We start from the raw sequence: 25,602 nt of genomic DNA on the forward strand, positions 1-25,602 counted from the left end.
TAAGTATCAAATGACAAAGGGCCATGTGTGGCTGACTTCATGTCCTCTGGTGTGTCCAGCCTCAGCCTCTAAGGCTGGGCTCCTTCTGTGGGGCCTGGACCGTCTATTTCCTTGCTGATTTCTTCTTTTTTTAAAAATTTATTTTCTAACTTCGTTTTTATAAATTTTTTTCCAGACCTGTGGCTTCACTTTCATATCTCTTCCTCTGGGCCTGTTTCATTCAGCCAGACACAATATTGGGCTCTCTACTCGCCAAACAGCACTAACCACATATTTTGGGAACATGTAGTAATAAAACTTTGCAGGGCCCCCATTCTTCTCTCCAGCAAGAGCTGTCAAGATGGCGTCTGGGAATTACGTGCTTGAATTACTTCCACCTGGACATAACACAGTAAAATGATTAACAAGATGGATATATTCTCAGACTCTGGTGGATTTTTCTTTACAATACTTATAATGCATAGTTGCTGTTGTGAAAAGTTTATGGAACCTTCCGGCCACCTCTGATTCTCTGGCAGAAGCAAGACTTTAAGCCACCAATATACTAGGTTATAACATAAATGTTAGGTCCTGCCTGGGCCTGACGTGGAGGGGAAGTCTCCCAAGTTCCCTAACCAATGAAACGCTGGCCAGGCCATGTGCCAGGCTGTCCTCATGCTGAAGCACTAGGCCACAACCCCTGTGGCTGGCCAGCCTTCCTCCCAGGTCCTGGGCTCCTGGCACTTGTCTCCTGGGCTGGAGTGTGAGCACACCCAGGTGTGGTCAGCTGGGTCCTGTCTCCCGGGCTGCGTCTCCAGGCCCTCCGTTCCTCAGAGCTGTATGTCACCTCTGGCATAATTCGGCTTCACTTGTCTGGAGCTCCCTGACCCATGACTGAGCATGGGCCATGCAATCAGAACCTGGGTGTGACTTCCAGTTTTTTCCCTGGGAAAACCATTTAGGGTCTCTGAAGCCTGGTTTTCTTACTCACCTATCTCATAGCGGGGTTGGGGGTAAATGAGATAATGCACGTGAAGCAATTAGTGGGGCTTATGGTAAATGTCTCATCAGTGGTAGAGGTAAAACGAAACCAAGTCAAAACACATCAAACAAAGTAAACCCATTTTTGGCTAGGCCAAATCAGAGGCTGTGTAGTGTAACAGAACGAGCACAGACTTTAGAGTGAGACCCCTGGCGTTCCTACCCCACTCTGCCACCTCCTATGTGACCATAAGCAAGTCAGTTCCCCTCTCTGTGCCCGTTTCCTTTTCTGAAAAGGAGGTATAGGTGTTATAGTATAACAACTGTAGGTGGTATAGTATTAACATCTGAACCCCTATGGATGGGGGCTATGGACCCTTCTAGCGGGTATTTCCTGGCTGCCCCCGAGCTGTCCTCAGCTCACTCCTTCATCAGGGCCTCCTGGCATGTTGCACCTGAAGGTGTGTGTACTTTATGACAACAGGACAGAGGGAGCCCGAGAGCTTGGGAAAGCAGCAACCAATGCTCCAACACCATCTCCACACAGGACTGGCTTTTGTTATCAGGGCCCAGCTGAGTCCATGTAGATTATGTTTCTTCCACCTGCATGACACACTACAACATATGGGATGTGTCCACACGGAGGTACCAGGGTGCTCAATTCTCTCTTCCTTTCAGCTTAATCCTCTAAGGTATGGACGAACATTCCACAGACATCACCCCTCCTTTCTGTGAAAGATGAGTTGTAAGGGACCGGCCTTTCCTAGAAACCCCTGGGGATATTTCCCGTGAACCCCCTTCATACTGGCCAACCCCTCGCTTCTTCCCTCTGCTACCTCTCACCCTCAGGACCCTGCCTGCGGCCACAACAGAGGAGACCAGTTCTGCGGGCTGGGACTGATCCATCGCTATACCCACAGTGTGGGCCCAGCGGCCAAAGACAGAGCATGACACACACACACACACACACACACACACACACACACACACACACACACACACACACACACACACCCACACACACACACCGGCTGAAAACACACACACACACACACACACACACACACACACACACACACACACAGGCTCTGTTAGCCTGAAGGTGATGAGGGCTGAGCTTGCTGGGTCTGGAGGCTTCCAAAGAATATAGTAGAAGCAGCCAAAACAGATCATCACCTTCCCAGGGAACAGACTCCCCTGCTGAACCTTCTGCCTCCCCTTGGGGTTGGGGTAAAACGCCCCTTGACTCTGAACCTTGCGCCTATAGAGGCCGTATCTCTGGCTGCATTAGCCTTAGTGGCTGCAGAGCCTCCTGTCACTCGGCTCTGCACTCCCGGCGCTGGCCAGTGTTCCAGAGGATGCGGGGGCATGTCCTCTCCAAAGCAGTCTGGTCTGAGGGGACGGCTGCTCTGGTCATCTGACGGTTTGGAAGGTTGATGGGGAGCATCTTATTTTTTTGAGGTACACAGGCCTCTCACTATTGTGGCCTCTCCCGCTGCGGAGCACAGGCTCCGGACGCGCAGGCTCAGCGGCCATGGCTCACGGGCCCAGCCGCTCCGTGGCATGTGGGATCTTCCCGGACCGGGGCACGAACCCGTGTCCCCTGCATCGGCAGGCGGACTCCCAACCACTGCGCCACCAGGGAAGCCCGGGGGAGCATCTTTAATTCATGATGGCTTAGGGTAACCCCTCTTCCCTCCCAGACTCTGGGGAAATCCCAACCTTCGCGCTCAACTGCCAGGACGGCAAATGCAGAGAAAGACACTGCACAGAGAACACTCTCAAAAGCATCCTCTGAGAGTCAGAGACGGCCTTGGCCTCTCGCTCTTCCATCTAAGCTTCTTAGATTTCTAGTGCAGACATAGGTTTTTAATAATAAAGAAATAAATTCAGACACTCAATAAGGTAACAATAATACGAATACTGGCCCTCACCACCATCCTCTGTTGAGTTCTACTATGTGTTAGGTACTGCGATAAGCATGCTAACCTCATATATTATCTCATTTAACTCTCACCCCAGCATTGACATCGGTATCATTATCCCTGTTTTTCAGAAGAAATGGAGGCTTAGAGAGTTGAGATGCCTTGCCCAAGACTGCAGAGCCCAAAACTGTTAGGTCTCCCAAACAACTAGTTACTGAAAACCTACTATGTGCCAGGTGCCAGATTAACTGATTCAATGGCTCCCTTCTCTGCATCCCCCTCCCCACGCTGCTCAAGCTAGGGTACGGCTCAGGTGAAACTGCACTGCAGTTAGCTGTCTCCACGCCTGCCTCCGCCAGTGCAGTTAGAGCTTGGAAGGCCGAGGTGGGGTCTAAGCCCCTCTGTAGCCCCAGGACGCAGTTCACGGCTTGGTGAAGGGCAAAGGCTTGGTAAGTGGTTAGGTGAGATAGAATGAAGGCACAACCTCTGTCCTCACTGTCTGATCCAGGTGACAAGAAGATGGGTCACCATGCAGTAAGTTCCTGCAATGGATAAATGTATAAAACCCAGAGGAGAAGGCAACACCTCAGGGACCCCCATGAAGGCACCGTAGCTCAGCACTGGGGGCTGGGCAGATAGTCTGCAGGTAGAGAAGGGTCCTGGGGTTACTTAGAATGAGAGGAAGATGTTCAAAGGCAGGTATTCTCGGAATCAGGTGGAGAGGCACTGCTGGAATTTAGGATAGGCAGTGGAATTGAGGCTGTGAAGGGCAGTCAGCTGATGGATGCCAGTCATGGGGACCAAAGAGATGCCCCACAGTCCAAGCTGCAGACCCAAAGGAGCTTCACTTTAGGCAAATCAAAGGGCCCACTGTTCCTCTCTGCACAGCTTTCTGAGACTGACAACAACCGGGCTGCCTGCAACTACAGGTCTAGGCCTAGGGCTCTGAATTCCCCCAGAAAATGTCTTCATTCAGACACTCAGCTAGTCAACGTGCCTCTGCTTGGGGGTTCAGCCTCAAAGTACACATTAAAGAATACGAGAGCCCACTGCGTGTCAGAAGAGTGCGGGTACACAGGATCTCATTGGATTCTTCCAAGCTCAGGGAGGATAATTCCCTTTCTCAAGGTGTCCCAGCTGAGTGGCTACAGAATGCAGATGGGAACCCCACTCGTCTCACTCCAGACACACTGCCATCTCCTACACTTCCAGTAGCTTCTCACCCTGGATTTTGGTTCCCTGGCTCCTCCCTCCCTATCCAAATCCTCCTATGCCTCCTTGGTCCACCCTAGCCAACAGTGACCCTCATTGCTGACCTTCTCAAAATTCCCTTGACAATTCGCCTTGCCCTACGCAGTAACCCCCAACTCTTGTCTTCAATGCTATCAGGGTTAAGTCTTCTTAAAGGCCAGGGACCCCAGACTGCACTGCCTTTGTCTCCCCCAGGGAGCAGCACAGTGCTTTGCTAAAAAATAATGCAACCAATATATATATTTTAAATTGATTCGCTTTTTATCAGAATTGGTGGAGTTGGGCATAAAAAGGTGAAACCTAAAGTCGGACAACTGTGTGACTTTTGTGAAAACAATAAAGATGAAAGCAGAATGTGGAACAATAGTCACATTAACTATTGTGCACTTCTGGGGGAGTCTGCTCTGCATGCGTGATACCTCCTCTACCCCCCATAACAAAGTCTGGGCCGATTATTACTCCCATTTCCCAATTTGTTGTCTTGACCACATTTGCCTAAGGCTGCAGAGCTAATAAGAGGAGGTGCAGGAATCTGAACCCAGTGTCAGGCTCCAGAGCTTATCTTCCCAAGCATCACACTGTGTGGAAAGGTTGCTAGATTGTCTACATATTTCAACCACCACAGCATCCTTAGCTTGGGTTCCTCTGGATAATGAAGGCCTAGAAAGAACAGACTCTCTTACTGGAAGGAAATAAATGCACACTTATTTGGATATAATCCTGGAGGTAGATTCTCATCCAGGTAGAGCTTCCTGTCAAATAAGCCATCCAAGTGGACTAGCCTGAGTGAGGAGATGTAGCAGGAACCCAGCTGGTCTCGCTGACGTTTCTATTGCTACCTCCAATGGACACTCACCAATTCTTTCTACCTTAAACTCCGTAGCATTTAATTTTTCTCTAAATCAACGTAATGCATGTACATAGTTTAAAAAGTCAAACAATATTATAAAGCTTACAGTGAAAACTAGAAGACCTCTGGCCAACTCACACCTCTCCGTGCCACCTCCCAGACAACTGCTCTCAACTCCTTTGGCTATTTCTTCTAGAATTTACTCCAATATTTCTAAGTGCTGTGCTTATACAGCTATTTTTAACTTATATCTAATGTCATCTACTACTACTGTTATCTGCGACTTCTGTCCACTACGATCAATGCAAAAGCATCATTTCTTGCTTCTTTAATTTCCTGTGCTCCTCTTAATGACTCTACTCATATGAGGCAAGGAACTAAAATCCCTCTGAAATAGAATGTTCTGCATGGTCAAGCACACTGGACAATCTGTCGGGTCCACTGTTTTCTTTCTGCCTGGAGATCTCCCTCGTGGAGCCCTCTGCCCTGCTGTGGTCTGGTCTGTTTGTGTTCTAGGGCGGCTACACATCCATCAATCTGGGACATCTCTCTCATTCACTGAACCCCTTACTTCCTGGGCCCCCTTTCTTGGTTTACCTTATTGTTTTGGTGGAGTGCATTTTCTAGAAGCTTCCTGAGAAAAGGTGGGTGGGACGTATGATTTTAGGACTGTGCATGGCTGTAAATATCTTTATTCTACCCCAACACCTGGTTGGTGTTTTGACTGACTATGTGAGATGACAGAGGAAACCTAAGGGTCTAGCTGCTTCTGCTCAAGTAGCTGTTTCTTGTCCTCTGTAGCGCCTGGTGCCTCGTCCTGAGGTTTTCTGGGGCCCTCACTGACATCTCAGTCAGCAGATGCCCAGTATTCAGCCTTCCCCACGCTGCTAACTCAACCCGCTTTCTGTTTTCCAAAAGTCCGCTGACATCTCTTGATGGCTACTGTCTCTTCTTTTTTTTTTTTTTTTTTTTCCTTGGGGAGGCTTGTTCCTTGTTTCTTTGTTTGAAGCCACTGCTCTCACCATGGTGGGACTCCAGGAGGGAGGTAAGTGTTAACACTCAACCACAAGTTCCTCTCAACAGCAGGAGACGATTTTCTAAGTCCCTCTTTCTTGAAGCTCTCTCTTCCCACAGCTTTGGAAACAGCACACGTTCTGATATTTCTGCCACTGTAGTCACTCATCCCCACTCTCCTGTTGTGGGTCTTCCTCTAACTGTTCAATGCTGGTGGTCCTTGGGCATCTGTCTTAAATCCTCCTCCCTTCTTATCACTTGCCACTCAACTCACTCTCCCTATTCGATTTTTTGAGGTCTCAGCTTAGATGTCATGTACTCAGAATGAGCCTTCCCTGGCCCTATCCCCATTAGGTTGGCTCCCCTTGGTAAGTGCTCCCCATGTGACCTCACCCTTTTCCTTCACAACTTTTCATGTCCCATTACTGATCGATGCCCTCCTGCCTGCTGTCTGAGAGATCCACCAGGGCAGCTCTGTCTGCCGTGTTCACAGCTGTCACCACTGCCCAAGCAGAATGCATGGCATATCGAAGGTACCACAGAAACACACCGGATGAACAACACATGCTTGCCAAGATAAATGGATGAATGGATCAATCAATCAAACAGGAGAAGTGGATTCAAACCCAGGCTTGTCCATAAACACGCTGTGTGACCTTGGACCAATAAAAGAGTCTTCAGAAAAGAGCCTTAACTTCTGAACCTCAGCTGCTGCTTCTACTGAACAGGGATAATAATCCGAGTGCCGTCCTACCTCACTGGGTTGTAAAGATCAAAATAAGAATGGAAAAACTGTATGTCATTGTGCTGAGTAAGCTAAAAGTCCTGTACGACATAAGGAATTATCACTGTCGTGGTAAACTCCGCTACACAGAAAATTCTTGTCTCCTTTGGGTGTGGAGGGTGCAGGAAACAGAATGGCGGGCCCAGGTTTCAAATCTCAGGATTCTTTAGAATATACTTTCTTTTCTTGAAGTAAACCCCACTAAGCCTTCTCCGGATCCTCTAACACTAGGCATGCAGGATGGAGGGATCACCTGGGGTCTTGACTTTCACCTCAAGCAAAGCTGAAAGCATGGCGTGCTTTCATGGTTAATGGTTTTAACTTAATGTATTCTTTAAAAAGCAGAAACAGAAAACGATGAAAATATTTACATATACACAGGTGTGTAACAGAGACCCAAAGACACACACGTGTGTCCTAGCACCTGCAGCACTTAGAAATCACACTGGCCCCAGATTTGGTTCAACTCAGGTCCTTTTCTGGTGCTCTAGATTTGCCCATTTTATCACTTGTACCAACCAGGGAGAGGAGGAAACTTTTAGAAAATGCCAGGTCTTAGAGGCTATAAGGCAGACAAAGGTCTCCTCTTTCACAGCCCCCATCCGTTAGTGCTTTTGAAGCACTGCATTGGGTTCAGTTTAAAAGTGCACCAGACTCCAATGGCCAGCCTGACAGACACCCTGATGGACACTCTCTAAATGTCACTGTGGTTCCACATCAGGAAGTGGGAAGGCGGAAATAGCAGTGGTCTCAGAGTTGAAAACTTGAGTTCAAGTTCAAATTCTGCTTCTAAACTGTAGGATTAGGCAGACTGCACTGTTACTAATTGATGTGTTCGTACTGTAAACATTAACTTCTGCGTCCTGCTTCTGGGGCTGAAAATTTCAAGCATTTCCCCATGTTTCATACTCTTGATAATGATAATTTCTAATGGCTGAACAATATTCATTAAGTGAATATTATGTCATTTGCTTATACGCTTTCTTATTATATTAGACACTGGATTTTTCCCCGAATTTTCACAACCGTAAGCAATGCTGAAATAAGCAAGAAGCTTCTTCTAGGTATTGATGTACTTCTTTAAGAAAGACTCTCAAAGTTGAAAATATGACCGTTTTTATGATTTAATGCAAAATGCCAATAAGCTTTTCCAAAGGGCTGTATTGATTTACAATGCAGCTAGAAATATATGTGGGTACAGTTTCACTGTAGCCCCTTTGGGGTTGGGTATTAGCTTATGGGGGGGTTTTCTAACTTACTAGGTAAAAAAAAAAGATGTACAATTATTTTAATTTGCGCTTCTCAGATTACTAATGAGGTTAAACATATTTCATGTATACTATATACTTTTGGAAGCTTTTCTGCATGAGCTTTAGCCATATATCTATGAGATCATAATTTTTTTTCCTAGCATATGCACTTATTGAAGTGCATTAATCTTTCCTTGGTCTCTCATTTTTACTACAAGTATTTTCCCAGTCTACCATTTTTCTTCTTCTTCTTTTTTTTTTTGTTTTGCTGAGGTACACGGGCCTCTCACTGTTGTGGCCTCTCCCGTTGTGGAGCACAGGCTCTGGACGCGCAGGCTCAGCGGTCATGGCTCACGGGCCCAGCTGCTCCGCGGCATGTGGGATCTTCCCAGACCAGGGCACGAACCCGTGTCCCCTGCATCGGCAGGCGGACTCTCAACCACTGCGCCACCAGGGAAGCCCTTTTCTTCTTATTTTGATAAGTCTTATAAGACATGGAAGTTTTACATTTTTATGTGAACATTTGCTAGTCTTTTTCCTTCGTGATTTCCTCAATGACTTTCAAGCTTAAAAGTCCTTAAGCCAGAGAAATGGCAAGTATTGGGTTTTATCCTCTTTAACTTTGACTTTTAAGTATTTACTCTTTAATCCATCATGAATTTATTTTGCCATATGGTGTGAGGTGAAGTCTGAATCGGAGAGTGAAAACTCAAATTCCTCCAGGAGCCAGGCAGGTAAGTTAAAGGAGTAAAGCAGGTCGGGTAGAAGAAAAAGGATGAAGTGGAGACTGGGGAGAATTACAGAGTATTTGAGGGGAGGCAGCTTGTCTGTGCGGGAAGTTTTTGGTCTTCTAATTTTTCAAGGTAAGCCATAAACCTATAGTTTTATGGGAAATCATCCAACTTTTAAATATTGGGCCAACACTGCAGGCTAAAAATCCTTTTCTGTGTCTACTGGGTACATCTATCCCTCTGAATACCACTTGGTAGCCTCTGGTTGAAGCTGATGCTTTTCCAAGTTATTCCAACAACATTTCTTGACTCAGCCTTTTCTTCTCCATTAGTGTGCAATTCTTCCTTTTTCAAATATTAAAATTTTACATACAACTGGTACTATTTCTAGGTGATTTTATTTCATCAATCTGCTTGATTCCTATTCTCTTTTATTATAGAATTAGGACACGTTAATATCTCTAAAGATGAGCACCCTTTCATTATTCTTTTTAGAATCTCTTTCATGCTTTCATCTGTTTATTATTCCAGATGACGTCTTAAACCCTTCAATCAAACCCCCCAAATTCCCTTTAGGATTCTGTTTGGCATTCCATTAAACTGATAAATTGACATAATTAGAGTAGCTTGCCTTCTCATCTGGGAACATGTTATATTCCCTAATTATTCATGTCCTATTTTGTAGCTCTTAATAAAATTTTGCAGTTTTTGTCACATAGGTCACATATAGTTCTCATGAAGATGATATTTTAATTTTTATTGATTTTTTTTTGACTGGGACATTTTTCATTATATTTCATAACTGGTTATTGCAAGTACATGGGAAATCTACTGACTTTTGAAAAGCTGTTTTTTGTACCCCAGTTACAAATAGTTTTATTAACTATTAAGTAGTTTTTTGATTAATGTTTTTGTCACAAGTAATGATAGCTTTGTCTTTGCCTCTTGTTTCTGTTTCATGTCTTATGTCACTTAAGCCAGAACTTCTAAAACAATGCTAACTAATAGATACACCCTCATCTATTACTAGTTTTAAAAGGAATTTATCTAATATTTAACCAGCAAGCGTTGGCTTTTGACTAGAAATCAATGTTCTTTATTACACCAAGTATCTTTTCTGTCTTTCATTTTCAATATTGTTGTGACCTAGTATTGTGATCAGAGGAGTTTTTAATCACTTATTGAACACAAAAAAACAAATCTCAGCACAGGGCACCCAAAAAGTGCTGGAAACTTGCAAAATAAGTATGAATCAGATATACGTGCATTTGAATCCTAGCTCTGATTCTGTGCGACCCTGAATGCAATCCCCTCATCTGGAAAACGGGGATAATGACTCTGATGGCACAAGTTGGTTATGAGAATTAAAATGAGTTCATGTAAATAAACTGTGCTTAGTGTAGTACTCGGCACCTATGAGAAGCTCGACAGATTTCACTTTCCTCCTCAATCATTTAAAAGAAAGAGATAATGGTGGTACAAACAATTTCCCAAACGAAAGCTTTCCAAGGAATAGCTTGCGTTTATAGGGTTGAGAAAACTCCAACTATATTTGTGAAAAACACCATCCTAGTCTTCCTGCTTTAGTGCATAGGGCTTTTCCTCGCTTTTTCAAAATTTACTGTCCATCCCTTGCACTCGTGCATGGATTCTTTGGCCTCTGACACAAATGAAAATAAAAAATCAGGCTGACATGTAATATGAAACCAGGAATGAAACAAACTGTGTTTCCATTAGGCCCGAACACGCGTGCTGCTCAGATAAAGGCATGAACAAGCAGCTACTCAAAGTGAAACCAGATGTTTGGAGGTTTCTGGCCTACGCTTTTTTATAACCCTTCATATAACACTCATAGTCCCGTCATTTCACCAGAAGATCCTCTGCTCTGTTTAAACAGCAAGAAACCCTCCCAAACCTCTGTTAGATTTGCAATCACTAAACCCGCGCTTGATTGTGAAGAAAAAGGAGCTTCTCTCAGTAGAGATCCTTAGGTGCAAATTCTTTGGCCCAGACAAGCACTAAGGACTGACAAAGTACACACCCTGCAGTGTCCTCAGAGCAGAGCCTCAGATAGTTACCCGTTACCCTGGGAAACGGGACCCAAGGGAAATGGGTCCCGACTTGGGACCCAAGGGAAATGGGTCCCGACTTGGGAGGGGCCCAGGGAAAGTAGAGAAAAGCCAGTGTAGAAAGAGCATAGATTTGGAGTCAGACTGTTCTAGATTCAAATCCTGGCTCTGCCCTTACTCCTTGTGTGACTATGGACAAGTCTGTTAATTTCTCTGAACCTTATTTCTTCATCTATATAAAGAAAGAAATTTCTCCTGCTTCCCTGGGACTGCTACAAAATTTAAGTTAGATAATGCATGTACAACACTTAGCTCGCTCCTGGGGCCCCATAAGCACCGAAAACAATTAGTGACTGTCATTGCCAATAACAATAACAAACCCTTGTACGGCACCTGTCATGTGCCCAGCATTGTTCTCAGTACGGGTACTAATATTATCATCATTTTTCAGATAAGGAAACTGAGGGTTATGTATCTTGCCCAAGGTCACACTGCTAAGTGGCAGAGACTGGATGCAAACCAGGCCATCTGGATTCAAATCCACTCTCTAACCACTAAGCCGTGTTCCCCCTCTTTCTCCTGCTTTATGACACAATATAACTGATCCGATTCAGTGCCGCCTTGAGGCTTCCTTTACACGGAAGGGTACACACACAGTACGGGCCACAGAGGGCTTACGCAATAAGGCAACCCATTTCTAGGAAGCGCTGCTGACCCTGAGATCAGCACACACCCTACCCTGTATTCCTCTCTCCTCCACCTTCAAACCTCACTTCACCTTTTCTCATCTTCACTACCCCTTCCCGTCCCACAGGAAGAGGTGTCTCCCCTCCTTTCCTAGGATGAGCCCTCCGTTCTGTGTCTCCCCTCCCCCGCCCCTTGCATCAATCACCTCCCCTCTCTCCTGGGCCTCCAATCTCCTCCCCTGGCTCCTCTCCTGCAGCTGACAACACGCTCAAAACTCCCCCCACCTTATGTAAACCTTTCCTTGAACTTGCCTCCTCCTCAGGTTACTCCCATCTGTCTCCTTCCCTGCTCTGTCTAGAAGGAATTGTTTCTAGTCAACGCCTCTTACTCCTGAACTTGTGGTGACCCTGCTTCCACCTGCAACAGGGGTGGAAACGCTCCCACTAACGTTGCCAATGACCTCCTAATGACCAATACCAGCAGCTTCTTCATCATGAGCTCTCCAACTTTTCTCTAAGACGAATCTCTGTGTCTCTCTCCCCTACCTACCCTCTGAATACTGGGGTTCCATCCTGGACTCCCTGCTTCTCAGGGCTCTGCCCGCTCACATCCACACCACGACACCCAAGATATCCATCTGTCTCCAGGTCAGAGCTACGCCAAGTCAATGCCTGTTTATCCATCTGCCTGCTGGTAACTGACAACAACTGACACCCACTTGGAAATCCTATGAGCAGCTCAAATCCAATGTGAATTGACCATCTCCCTACCTCCTTCCCCCAACAAATCCATTTCCCCTACTTATTTCCTAATTGAATTAACAATATCACTATGTATCCATTCTCCGAGGTTGACACTTCCTGACAGCAAAGTGGTCAAGAAAACTAGTCTATAATGTCCTTGAATGCATCTTTTCCTTTATACAAAACTGTAGCACTTTCCCAATTCAGGCCCTCTTCTCTCATCTAACCATACTGGTTACTGAATCAGTCTTCCAATTCTTCCTCCTATTTTAGTCTGAGAAACTAACCCATTTGTATAAACCACTGCCAAAGAGATCCATCCAAGCCCCAAATCAAGCTACATCTTTGCTTAAAAACTCTCCTGTGCTCCCCACTGCCTTCAAAACCAGACTTTTAAGCTGGTCCATAAAGCCCTTGCCAGGCTGGCCCTAAGCTCATTTTCTAGGCTCTTCTCTGGGAACCATCCCATTCATGCCCTCTACCCACTTCCAGTAGATACACCAGGCACTCTCACACAAAGGCATGAGTGGGAAAGCACATACGGGGAAAAGTGTGGATACTGGAGCCAGGGAGACCTGGATTCAAATCCCAGCTCGTTCACTGACCAGGTATGAAACTCCTGCTTAGTCATCTAATCACTCTGAGTTCCACTTTCCTCTGGAGAAAAAATACCTACTTTGCATGCCTGTTGTTAAGAGTCTGAAACGGTTTATCTAAAACATCCAGGATAACACTTAGATGCATTATGCAGTGAATAAACAGTAGCTGTTAATATTAATATCATTAATTTTGCCAAGTGATTTCAGAGAGGCAGGGAGGAGTTTGTAAAGACCGACAAAACGTGAAACTAGAATGCGGCATTTGAGAAGTTCCCTACGCAATCAGAAGATCAAATTTAAAAGAACAAATAACTGTTAGTGCCTTGGAATGTTCTGGAGCCCGCATTTCCATTTGTGAACTGCAGACCTGAACCAGTTTCAGAGTTGCTCTACCCCCTGAATCCAGCAGCCGTGGAATGCACAAAGCTCCCAGGACAGAAAGAACATCACTCAGCCAGGTGCCCGGCAGTGCCCTGAACTAGCAGTTGTGCCTTCCTCCCTTCAAGCTGCTCACAAGAAGTTAATGTTCATGGAAGAAGGTCCTAGGCTGCAGGGAGTATCTGTGACCTTTGACCTTTCAGTTGGTGCTCACTGACCAAGGAAGACCTGGCTTCATGTCCTCCTGTGAGTCACTGTTCAAAGACTCTGTCTTCTCATCTCTAAAAGCTAATAATGGTCCTTTCCTGCCTGATCCACAGTGACCACGTCTGTCATTGAGCAGAGATGGTTACTATTTCTCCTTTATTTATTAATTTTTTTTAAAGTAACTCTTTCTCTATAGTTCCTTTCTGGTTCTCACTTCTGCTCTGGCCCCAAGCTGGTAATAATGAATATTTGCACACTGCTTTCCAGCTCACAAAGCACTTTTCTCACCATAAGTCCTTCATGCCTCACAACCTCCTCCTGCATCCCCAGCAGAGGTAGCTGCTCTGCTCCCATGGGAGCTCGCCCAGACCTCCCTGTTGGCACAGACCACATTCTATTGGAATTATTTATGAAAGGGTCAATTCTCCCAGTGGACTGCAGGCTCTTCGGGGGCAAAGCTTCTGTTTTATTCACTGATGAGCCTCCAGCCCTTACCAAAGCTGATGTTCAGCAAATGCTAAATCATTAAGAGACCCTTAAAAACGTGCTGAGAACTTATCCTGAAACCAACTGCTTTCATGGCATTGCCAGACTCTCTAAAGTAGGTTTTAATCCTAACTACAGGTGAGTTAGGTGAAGTTCAGACCTATCCAATGTCCCACAGCTCACAGACAGTGCAGCCAGAATTGAAACCCAGGTCTGTTTCACTCCAAAGCCTTTGCCCTTTCTCTGGACCACACCATCTCTCTGGCCATGGCGACAATCTCAACTATTTACTGCCAATGCCAAGTCCAGCAGACTTGGGTCAGGGTTATTCCTCAGAGGGCGTCACAGAACAGGAGGCCATGTATTTAGTCATGTCCCACACATCAGCGGTACTGAAAAGGGAAAGAAGAGGACACCACGGTGAGAACGCTCTTACAGCTGCTGTTCTGAAATGGTGAAGCTGGCCGGCAAGATGGGGAGAAGAAGCTGCCTTTATCAAGTGAGAGAAAAAAGAGCCATCAGAAAATAAAAACTAATCATCTGTCACATAAACATTAAACCATTGCTGATAAAATATCTTCTATTGGAAACTCCACCTGAATGGGGGTGGGAGTTGGGGCTCCTTCAGCAGGAGTCAGTACAGGTCAGCCTGTTCTTCAGGCCCGGGCAGATGGGAGCCCTGCAGGCGGGGATGGCAGGCCCACTGCCTGCACCCTGTGAGCCTAGGAGATGTGAATGCCATGATCTCTAGGACCCCGGCTACCTTGATGATTCTCTGACTGCGAGAGTGTACTGTGAGAGTGTCATCACACACCAGAAACGTGGTCACTGAGATGTAAGAGAAAGAACATGGGCTCTGGGTTGCTAACCTAGCTCTATTTCCTACTTAAGAGATCTTGGCAAATAGCATCGATCTCTGAGGCTCGGTTCTTTATTTATAACGTAGAAACGCACGTAATCTAACTTCCAGGGTGTTTGGGAACTGACACTGCACCCTGTATGGTGCCTGGCATGGAATCAGTGTTCAATCAACAGACTGCTCTCATTATGATCTTGGCTTTGCCAGGCTGTGTGACCCTGGACAAGTCATGGGACTTCTCTAAGCTGTGGTTTTCTTATCTTTAAAAGTGTGATTTAAATAAACAAAACGTTTTTTTCGTAGGCTCCTGCCAGATGTAATCCCAAAGTAACAAAAACATAAACAGGAATAAAAACGCAGATGTAGAGAATGGACTTGAGGACATGGGGAGGGGGAAGGGTAAGCTGGGACGAAGTGAGAGAGTGGCATGGACATATATACACTACCAAACGTAAAATAGCTAGCTAGTGGGAAGCAGCCGCATAGCACAGGGAGATCATCTCGGTGCTTTGTGTACACCTAGAGAGGTGGGATAGAGAGGGTGGGAGGGAGGGAGATGCAAGGGGGAGGAGATATGGGGATGTAGGTATATGTATAGCTGATTCACTTTGTTATAAAGCAGAAACTAACACACTGTTGTAAAGCAATTATACTCCAATAAAGATGCTAAAAAATAAATAAATAAAGTTCTAACTCAGAAGAAGAAGAAAAAAAAAAAAACACATAAACCAAAGTGAAATGGGAGCTCTGGCTATGGGTGGAGGAAGAAGGCCAAAATGCTGATATAGAAGAGCCCAGAAATATCTGGACTCTTTCTGTTGACCCTCCCCCAGCACCTTCTCCCAGCTCCCTCCCACCAGCTGCCTGTCTTCACTCACCCGGAAAACAGACCATTCTCCAACCCTTTTCTCTCCTTGCTTAAATCTCTTTCCTTAGGAAACGTTATCTTAACACCTGTGGTTTGCCAATAATCTCCAAGGGGTGGTAGACAGCTCAAATCGATTCATTTATCTCCATTTCCAAGGCCTCCATCCTGGCCCAGGCCAGCCTGAGCCCCTGCCGAGACCACTGTCACAGCCTCCTAACTGGTGTCCCAGCTCCTACAGCTGGAGAAACTTTCCAATATGTAAATCAGATTAGGTTACTCCAGCTCAGAGTCCCACAATGGCTTCCTGCTACCCTTAGGACAGATTAAAAAACAAAACAAAACGAAGCTCTTCACGTGCCATGTTAAAGCCAGTACGGTCTGGCTCCTAGCACCTCTCCAGCCTTACCTGATACCATTCTGCGCTTTGATACCCGCATCCCACACTGTGACCATCTCGAAGTTCCTTGAACTCCCAGCTCTTGCCTATCCCAGGGCCTTTGCACATGCTCTTCCCTCTGCTTGGTGTATTCTTCCCCAAAACCTTCATCTAAACAACGAATATCTACCCCTGTCCCAGCCATCTAAATTAGGTCCCCTGTTTGTTTCTCCAGAGTACCCTTTTCTCTTCTTTACTACAATGAATACTTACCAGTTACCATTATACACTTACACGTATATTGGATGATTGTAATTAAACTTAAGAATCTATCTCATATTGTCTCAAGCATGTCTGTAAACTCCCGAGGGCAGGAAGCATGGCTATTTAATATACCACGGACACCAATGCCTGCTCAGGACGTGGCGGGTAAAAGGCAACTAGCGAACACTGGTTGAATGAGAATATGAACAGATGTAGTGTCTAAATCTGCCTGCAACCACTCTGGACCTGCTCCTCCTGCTGGCCCCTTAAAGCAGCACACAAGGGGCTTTGAGCCTTAATAAAGAAGTCCTTGCTGCCTTATGCGTTGTAAAGAGACTGAACCAAGGCTCTTCCCTCCTCCTCAGGTATATGGGCAGCTTCTCCTTTTTCTCAGCCTCATTTAGCCTCACTTACCAGCCTGTGAGGACATCAAAGGCGGCACCACATGTGCCTCATGGCTGCACCTAAATACCCAGGCCAGGGGCTGGCACACAGTAAGAGGCTGTCAGTGAATACTTTACTGAACCAAACAGACCAAACAGTGAAGCCTGTGGCAGACACCGATGACCCCATATTCACTTCCCCTCTTCCTTTTGTTTCGAGTGCCAAGGTGGCAAGCTAAAAATATTCCTCAGACTTCCTTACATCTCTGAATGTCCAAGGGACACAGCTCTGCGAAAGAAATGTAAGCTGAGGGTTTTAGGAAAAAACTGGCTTCCCTACTTCTCTCCCCTATCTTTTTTTTTCCTGCCTGACATGCAGATGTGAGTCCTGGAGCTGCAGCAGCCACCTTAGGACCATGAGAGGCAAGCATGAAAGCAACAGCCAGAGCTGAGGATGGCAGAGCGCAAGGGCAGAATGAGGCTGGTCCCTGATGCCATGCTGAATTGCTGTACTGGCCCTGGATGGGCCTGCCCTAGATCGAAAGTGTACATGAGAACATCAAAATCCCACTTAGAGGCCACTCTAGCAGAGATCTTGTTACCTGAACACTAAATTCATTTCTAACTATTCCCATGGAGAGACAAGCTTTATTGCTAATACCTACTGTGTCCTTGAGCTCCCTTTGCTTCTTTCCTGTCCTCGAGGCCCCAGGTCCCAGATAATTTACAAAATAGATGGCAGAGGCAGAGGAGGGGGTGGTGTGGAGGTGGTGGGAACCCCGCCCTGTCATCTGCAAGGACAGCTGCTGGCAGGGCTGGTCTCCAGGCTGCAGGTGAAGGGCTCTGATATTCCAAGCTCTCCTCCACTGAACAGATTTTTGGCCACAGTCTGTCTCCAGTGTGCTGACTTGAGTTCTACCTCCCACCTACAATTTCATTCCACTTACACCAGATTGCTCCCAATAAATCGCTGTTATCAGGGAGAGGTAAATTCACACGGCACTTTTCCAAAGAGGTGTTTTCAGTAGAAATTTCACAGAGTGCTTCCAATGTCATTTACAAGAAGGTTAAATTGATTACCGAGAGACCTTGATTCGTCATTGCTGTATTATATCTTATAATTCAGAAGAAGGGGATATGGGGAAGGGGGGGGCAGAGCTTATGAGAAACTGAAAATCATTTCTCAATCACTCCTTAGTTTCTTCTTTGAGGTAGTGCGGGTGTTTAAACAAACCACAGTACATAATGTCAGAGATTTTTCTCTCTAGATCCTTGCAGATGCACCCAGAGTAGTCTTACCCAGTCAAAGCAAGGGGAATATACAAACAGCACCGTCCACTGGTCTCTGGAAAATCCTGAAAAACCCAACTTTGATGACCGTTGTAAGACAGAAGAAGCTCATGTGCAAGTATCTATTTACACCTGGGAATAAAGAGGAATGGGTTGCAGGGACAGCGAATAAAAACACCACTAGTGCTATTGAACTGTCCTCCTGTCCTTCCTGGCTCCCCCTCCACCGCCCTCTTCTTTTTTCTCATGAAATCACAAAGCTCAATCCCAGGAAACTTCCTCTGTTATATACATTAATGGGCACTTGTTCTGGGCGCCGCAAGATAAAGCTTGCAGCTCTCATCATTTTATTCCCTTGCTCAAAGCCTGCAATGGCACCTCATACCTGCAGAATGAGCTTCTCCCTTAGGGTGGCATTCAAGGTGCTCCCTGATAACTCACTTGTCCCCGTCAACGCATCCTTGCTCTAGCCAATCAGGACGGTGGCTCCCCACAGCCAGCACATAATTCTCTGCCTACCTCTCTTCCGGTCACGCTCTTCCTGCTACCTGGAATAACATCCTCAACAAACCCCTGCCATTTCCTCCTTTAAATGTGAGAATTCTACCCATCCTTTGAGGTCCCATCATGTGTCACTCATCCAGAGAGCCCTCCCTGACCCATCTGGCTGGACGTGCCCCTGTCTTCCTCCAGCCCTCATGGCACTTTGACCAGGGACTCCACCAGTGACCCTTCTTTCTCTCTTCCTGGATTAGAGGCACTTACTATGTAAATGCTCATCACCTTAGTCAAGACCATGAACTACTTTGGCCAGAAACCAAGTTATACCTTCTCTGTATCTCCACCTTAGGAAAGGGCAGGAATGTAATCATTTTTGGATAAAGGAGGAAAGGAAGGAAGGTAGGATGGAAGGATTAGATCTGCTTCTAGTCCCTGGACATAGAATAGGTCAATTTATAGCAGCTGCCTAGGCCTGAACGAAAGGAACCTCCTCTTTAACTACCATGAAATGTCCTCAGACCAGGAAGACCAGGGCATGTTTCTCGTAAAATTACCAGGGTCTATGTTTGCTAACAAGGATTCTAATTTCTTTTCTCTGGGTTTCTAAATTCACTGTGGGGTAACCTCTGTTATTTTCCAACTTGCCTCACACTGCCACAATGTCAGGGTGATCTGTCCTTTTATGCTTCAGCATCAACCAAAATTAAAGGCTAAGATGCTACATCTAGAGGCCCAAAACACTGCAACACTGACTCGTCAGGTCTTGGGGTTGCAAGCAATGCATACAAAGGTATTTTTATTTTTAAAATTTTGGATGTCGTGAGATTTTTTTCATGGTCTTTTTAGTGACTTCTCAAGAAAACTTCCTATGTTGATTTAAGATGCTTACTTATATTGGAGGCACATTAATAAAGGGGAAATTATATTCCATATAATACAAAGAGAAATGAAATATTTATTTTATCAGACCAAACAGTAAGACACTCTGGCATCATGGACAGAACATGGGATTTGGAGACCAAGTTTCCATCCTAGCTCTGCCCTTACTGACTGTGTGACTTTGGGCTAGTCAATTAAATTCTCTTGAGTCTCAGTTTCTTCATCTGTAAAGTTGAGATCAAAATGAGAATTCTCTAAGGTTCTCGTTCTTTCTTACACACAGAAGAGAGCTAAGCATGGTCCCTAACACACAGTAGGCACTCTCTGAATGTCTGCGGAATGAATGAACAGGTGGAAAACCAAAGTAAGTGTAATATCCAAAAAAGGGGGCTTGATCCTGAAAAGAGGCAGATGACTAAAGAAGGAAGATCGTGAACTCTGGAGTCAGACAGATACAAATTCAAGTCCTGGCTTTTCTCAAAACATCCCTGAACCTCAATTTCCTCATCTACAATAGGGGGTGAAAATAAAAATAATCGCCATGTGGAGTTACTGCAGGGCTTAGAGAATGTATTTAAAGCCCTGTGTAAATGGCAATGGTGAATTATAATTTAGCTACTGGTATACATCTTCCTACTTCCTTCAGTACTCGGGGTCAGCCAGGTCACCCACCCCCCAACGGAGCCAGAACCAGAAAAAACATAACCTTCAAATTCGAGATCTCTGCGTGTGGGGGAAAGGCCATTCCTTCTGAAAACAGCTGCCATGTTTTATTCTAAAATGTGCTCAGTTTCAGTGGCTTGTGTGCATGTGTGTGTGGGTGAGAGAGAAAATGCATCTAGTTCAGAGGGAGCTCCGTCAGCAGCACATCTCCGTGTATATATATTTGTGTACACAGTTTGTAAAGTGCTTTTAGATTTTTTGAAGGCAAAAGAGAAACTTATTTAACTTAAAATCATCAGCTGGATTGCATTAAATGGAGGGAAAAGCAAAAACGTACACAATATAGCCATTTGTTAAATTAAACACAATTATTTCTCCCACTACTTAATTACAAACAGACATAAATACTCTGGATTCTGACATCTCAGATCTTCTTAAATTCTAGCTCTGCATTTCAGCGTGGAACGGAGGGAGGGCCACATTCCAATTTGTGTGTTAAGCAAAACCTGAGAGTTACAATTGTATATTGGGACTATAATGACTTCACTAAAACAAGACCTAAACTTTTAATTAACCTGCCAAGACAAATTACGACTCATGGTTCACAGGTAACGACCAAAGACAGCTGAGACGCAATGCCAGAGACTTGGGGAGAGAGGGATTAATAGCAACATCAGAGTCAGTCTGTTTTTGTATTAAAAAAAAAAAAGTATTCATTAAACAATCACTGTAGCTTGAAGGAAGACAGACGAGTCAGAAAGGCAGGGAGAGAAAGGTGGACAGGGAAAGGGGATGGGAGAGAATATTAACCACTTCCATGTATCGAAGCCTGGGCCGGGCACTTTATATTCATTCTCTCCAATCTTCACAATGGGGATTGCCAAGTACTATTATCGTTTCATTTTCCTGACAAGAAAGATGAGGCTCACAGAGGTGATGTGACTGACTGTGGTCACAGAGCTAACATGGGGCAGTGAGAGAAGGAAGGAATGGAAAGTAGTGCTCGGAAGGCATTTGGTTTGTTTGTTTGTTTTGCGGTACGCGGGCCTCTCACTGTTGTGGCCTCTCCTGCTGCGGAGCACAGGCTCCGGATGCACAGGCTCAGCGGCCATGGCTCACGGGCCCAGCCGCTCCGCGGCGTGTGGGATCCTCCCGGACCGGGGCACAAACCCGTGTCCCCTGCACCGGCAGGCGGACTCTCAACCACTGCGCCACCAGGGAAGCCCAAAGGCATTTGTTTTCATAGCTTAGTTGACAGACCGACCCCCAGAATCAGGATCACCTGGGCTCTACCTCAGGCCTCCTGGGAAAAGGCCCAGGAATCTGAATTTTAGACTCACTTCCCAGGTGATTCCTTTGTACTACAATATTTGAGACACCCCCCCCCATAAGATACTGTAACCCCTTGTTACTCAGAATGTGGGCCACAGATGAGCAGCATCTCACCGGGTGCTGGTGCAACAGGCAGACTCTAAACACCCAGCCTGACCGACTGAAGCAGAGTCTGCATTGTAACAAGACACCAGGTGGTTCACATAACTCTGAGAAGCACAATACAGCCTAACGGATCGAAAAGACATTACAGGGTTAAAGGAGGTGAAGACAGATTTCATCATTTACGTGAGAACAGGAGAACCTGAGGGAAAAGCAAGCTCCATCTCCTTAATTATGACAAAACAGGTCAGCCAGCTCTGACAAGCCAAGAGGTGCCAAAGGTACCTAACTGTACCTACATCATCTTTCTCTGAGAGGCACATCCTAATTAAAAGTAGCTTTCTTTGGGGGTTTGTATGAATTTCCTTTCATATTTGTGCTCAGTTATTAAAAATACAGAATTCTGATTGTAGGAGACCCTAGTTCTGCGCAAGCATGATACTGCACCTAAGAGAAATCAGGCTGTGAGACCGTGAAGCTGAAACTCAGGCACCACTAATGACTTGAAAAACATGTCTCTAAATTGAAGCCACCGTGTCCAGAAAGAGAGAAGAACCAGGGTCTGGAGCCTGGCAGACCCTGCCGAGTGTCAGTCTAATTGGTCGTGGGGACCAGACTGGCTCTCCCATGACGGGAAACGGCTGCGCCGACAGCCTCCTGGGCTAACCACCGAGCGGCAACCTCAAATTCGAGTCTCAAGGAACCAAGAGATGGAATTTGTGCAGGGCCAGAACACAAATTAGTGGTGGAGACTTAGAAGTGAGCACACTTTCTACTGCACCTCAAAAGAAGGCATCAAGGGAGGAAACCAACAGCACAGCGGCAGCCAAGACTGCACAGACCAGCAGCTAGGACAGACACTTCCAAAGTAAGGACAGCACAAAGCGACATTTCCTACCCCGGAGCTGATGTAGCCTAACAGCTCCACCTCCCTCATTTTGCTAAGAGGGCAGAATGCTGAGCCTGCAGTTACGGCAGAAGCCTATACACTGTGCACCGTATTTAATGGGAAGGTATTCTCCGCCTCAACTCTATGGGCAAAATTGCAAATAAGAGGAAAATGGCCTGAAAACGACCACTGCTGTTTAGGAGGAAGAACCTGGGTCTTGCAAGAGTTTTAGGAACCAACAACCAGATTCAGAGGTTTTTATTCAACTCCATTTCCCATGTCAGAGAGGCTCCCAGCCAAGGACCAAGACAGAGTTTTGAGGTGAACTCAAAACAACACAGAAAAACAAACAACCCAATCCAAAAACGGGCAGAAGACCTAAATAGACATTTCTCCAAAGAAGATATACAGACTGCCAACAAACACATGAAAGAATGCTCAACTTCATTAATCATTAGAGAAATGCCAATCAAAACTACAATGAGATATCATCTCACACCACTCAGAACGGCCATCATCAAAAAATCTAGAAACAATAAATGCTGGAGAGGGTGTGGAGAAAAGGGAACCCTCTTGCACTGCTGGTGGGAATGTGAATTGGTACAGCCACTATGGAGAACAGTATGGAGGTTCCTTAAAAAATTACAAATAGAACTACCATATGACCCAGCAATCCCACTACTGGGCATATACCCTGAGAAAACCATAATTCAAAAAGAGTCATGTACCAAAATGTTCATTGCAGCTCTATTTACAATAGCCAGGACATGGAAACAGCCTAAGTGTCCATCATCGGATGAATGGATAAAGAAGATGTGGCACATATATACAATGGAATATTACTCAGCCATAAAAAGAAACGAAATTGAGCTATTTGTAATGAGGTGGATGGACCTAGAGTCTGTCATACAGAGTGAAGTAAGTCAGAAAGAGAAAGACAAATACCGTATGCTAACACATATATATGGAATTTAAGAAAAAAAATGTCATGAAGAACCTAGGGGTAAGACAGGAATAAAGACACAGACCTACTAGAGAATGGACTTGAGGATATGGGGAGGGGTAAGGGTAAGCTGGGACAAAGCGAGAGAGAGGCATGGACATATATACACTACCAAACGTAAGGTAGATAGCTAGTGGGAAGCAGCCGCATAGCACAGGGAGATCAGCTCGGTGCTTTGTGACCGCCTGGAGGGGTGGGATAGGGAGGGTGGGAGGGAGGGAGACGCAAGAGGGAAGAGATATGGGAACATATGTATATGTATAACTGATTCACTTTGTTATAAAGCAGAAACTAGCACACCATTGTAAAGCAATTATACTCTAATAAAGATGTAAAAAAGACACACACACAGGTTTTTACTAAGCAGAAAATCCATCCCTAAGCGTTCTGGTTAGTGGAGTTTTGTCTTCTGGAAGTTTTATTTTCCTGTAGGGGATTTTATCTCCAGGCTGTGTCACTGCGCTTCTGATATAAACCAAAGCAACGTTTTCTGACCTGAACCACTGAGCCCAACGCATCATATATCGCATTGTGGTGATCTAAGAAGGAGACAAATTCCGTGCAGTATATGCATAAAGAAGAAAAATGTCTTAAGACAGGATGCCAGGCTCCCCAGACACCCACAGGCTTGTGAGGTGGCCAAGGCGCTCTCTCTGAATGAGAACTCTTTCGCTATGAGGGACAAGAAGCTGCTAAGAGCTCATTTAAATCCTCCGGGCTTGTCGTCCGCCAGAGCTCAGGACATCTCGGTTCTCTACAAAACCCCCATCTGATCAGACTGTTCATCCAGCCCTTTGCATGGCTATTCTCACCCTCTTGCCAAGCCTTTATCTTTTTTTTTATCCTCATCTGCCAGGGGTTGTTGGCTCCAAAAGCAAAACAAACAAGCAAACAAAAGCTCACGTAAGAAACCAAAAACCCAAATAACAGATCAGTGAGTTGAAACCAAGGGAGATTATTAGGACGAATATAGGTGACGCAGAGAAGTAACAAGAACTCCTGTCTCCTTGTCAGTTTTGCCCCTTGGTGTTTAAATGTAGCTGCTACTCCACACACTAGGCCACAGATAACAGAAAGAAGGCGGCGGGCAACAGCGCTGGGCTCAGGTGCCAGCCCAACATGGCCTTCCAGCTCCTCCTGTCACTCCCTTCCCCCGTTTCCCTGCATCTCATTCCCAACCCTGGTCCGGCAAGCCCAGTCAGGATGGCCTCAGGCCGGGTGGCCTCTGCAGCTCTGGGCAAGACACATCCCCTTGTCCACTTCAACTCCCAGGATCCCCAAGTGTCCTCTCATCCGAAGAGACAATATCCCACAGACCCAGAAGGGTGGAGCTTCCTTACCAATGGCAGTGGTGAGAAAGGAAAGCACTTCAGACTCCTTCCCATCATTATAAAAAGCCAGGTGCCAGATTCCTGAATCCAAATACTGGATGAAGCCCGTCTCATGGCTAGAAGCGGGGACGACTCCCCGAGACTGGCGCTGGGGTCCCTCTAGGCTCCGTGCTTCCTGGGTCAAGAGCCTCCTTCCATCCAGCAGCTCCACAAAGTCAAACTGAAGTACAAAGAGAGCATAATTAGCAGTGGACCTGCTTCACCACAATGCTAGGTTCTTCAGGCTTCTGCCGGGGAGGATACGGGGAAATACAACCTGAACCAGGCAAAAGAGGCTAAAGCCATGTGAAGGTTGACCAACCAACTCCAACTCCTTCCCAGAAGCCATTTTTCCCTGGTAATAGTCTCCTGATACTCTTGTGAGTGCATTGTATTTAGTGGATTAATTTTAAGTCTCAGAGTTTGCACAGGACAACCATGCTTTTCCAGTGATCAGAAACCCAGACACTTCATGACTGTTTGAACTCCAACCCCATGCAGGTGATGGCGGGCAGGAATCCCAGGGGTCTAGGATTGGGCTTGGAGCACTGGATGTGGCTTAAATGTCAGTCAAGTGCAAACGGAAGTTTGATTTATACTATCTTCCTTTCGTCAATGACCCTTTCTCAAAGCTCCAGTTTCAGGGAGCAGTTTTAAGGGAACTAAACTGGATTAGCTCAAAACTATCAATAATTACATGCTGTGTCAAACACAAGTGCCGAATGACCCAAGTCTACTAGTGTGAGAGACTTGAAGTCAGTCACACAGTGCTAACAATAGGCAGTTGTTGGGGAAGTCCTGCCGGCCTACTGGCAAGCAAATCGTGCAACTGTCTACCTGTCTATCTTTTTTTTTTTTTTTTTTGGGGAAGGGGGGCCTCCCCCCCTTG

The 25,602-nt window shown here is 45.8% G+C and overlaps 1 protein-coding gene across 1 annotated transcript in view; it reads right to left on the minus strand.

The window, feature by feature from the left end:
* Positions 1–25,602, minus strand: part of TENM4 (teneurin transmembrane protein 4) — a 383,303-nt gene that overhangs the window by 157,205 nt on the left and 200,496 nt on the right. The window contains exon 8 of the mRNA XM_024749719.1: positions 24,684–24,894. Within this exon, the coding sequence (XP_024605487.1) occupies positions 24,684–24,894 (211 nt within the window). The remainder of the gene's footprint in view (positions 1–24,683; positions 24,895–25,602) is intronic.

This window comes from Neophocaena asiaeorientalis, unplaced genomic scaffold (genome assembly GCF_003031525.2).
Source record: "Neophocaena asiaeorientalis asiaeorientalis breed wild unplaced genomic scaffold, Neophocaena_asiaeorientalis_V1.1 scaffold363, whole genome shotgun sequence".
Classification (NCBI taxonomy): Eukaryota; Metazoa; Chordata; class Mammalia; order Artiodactyla; family Phocoenidae; genus Neophocaena; species Neophocaena asiaeorientalis.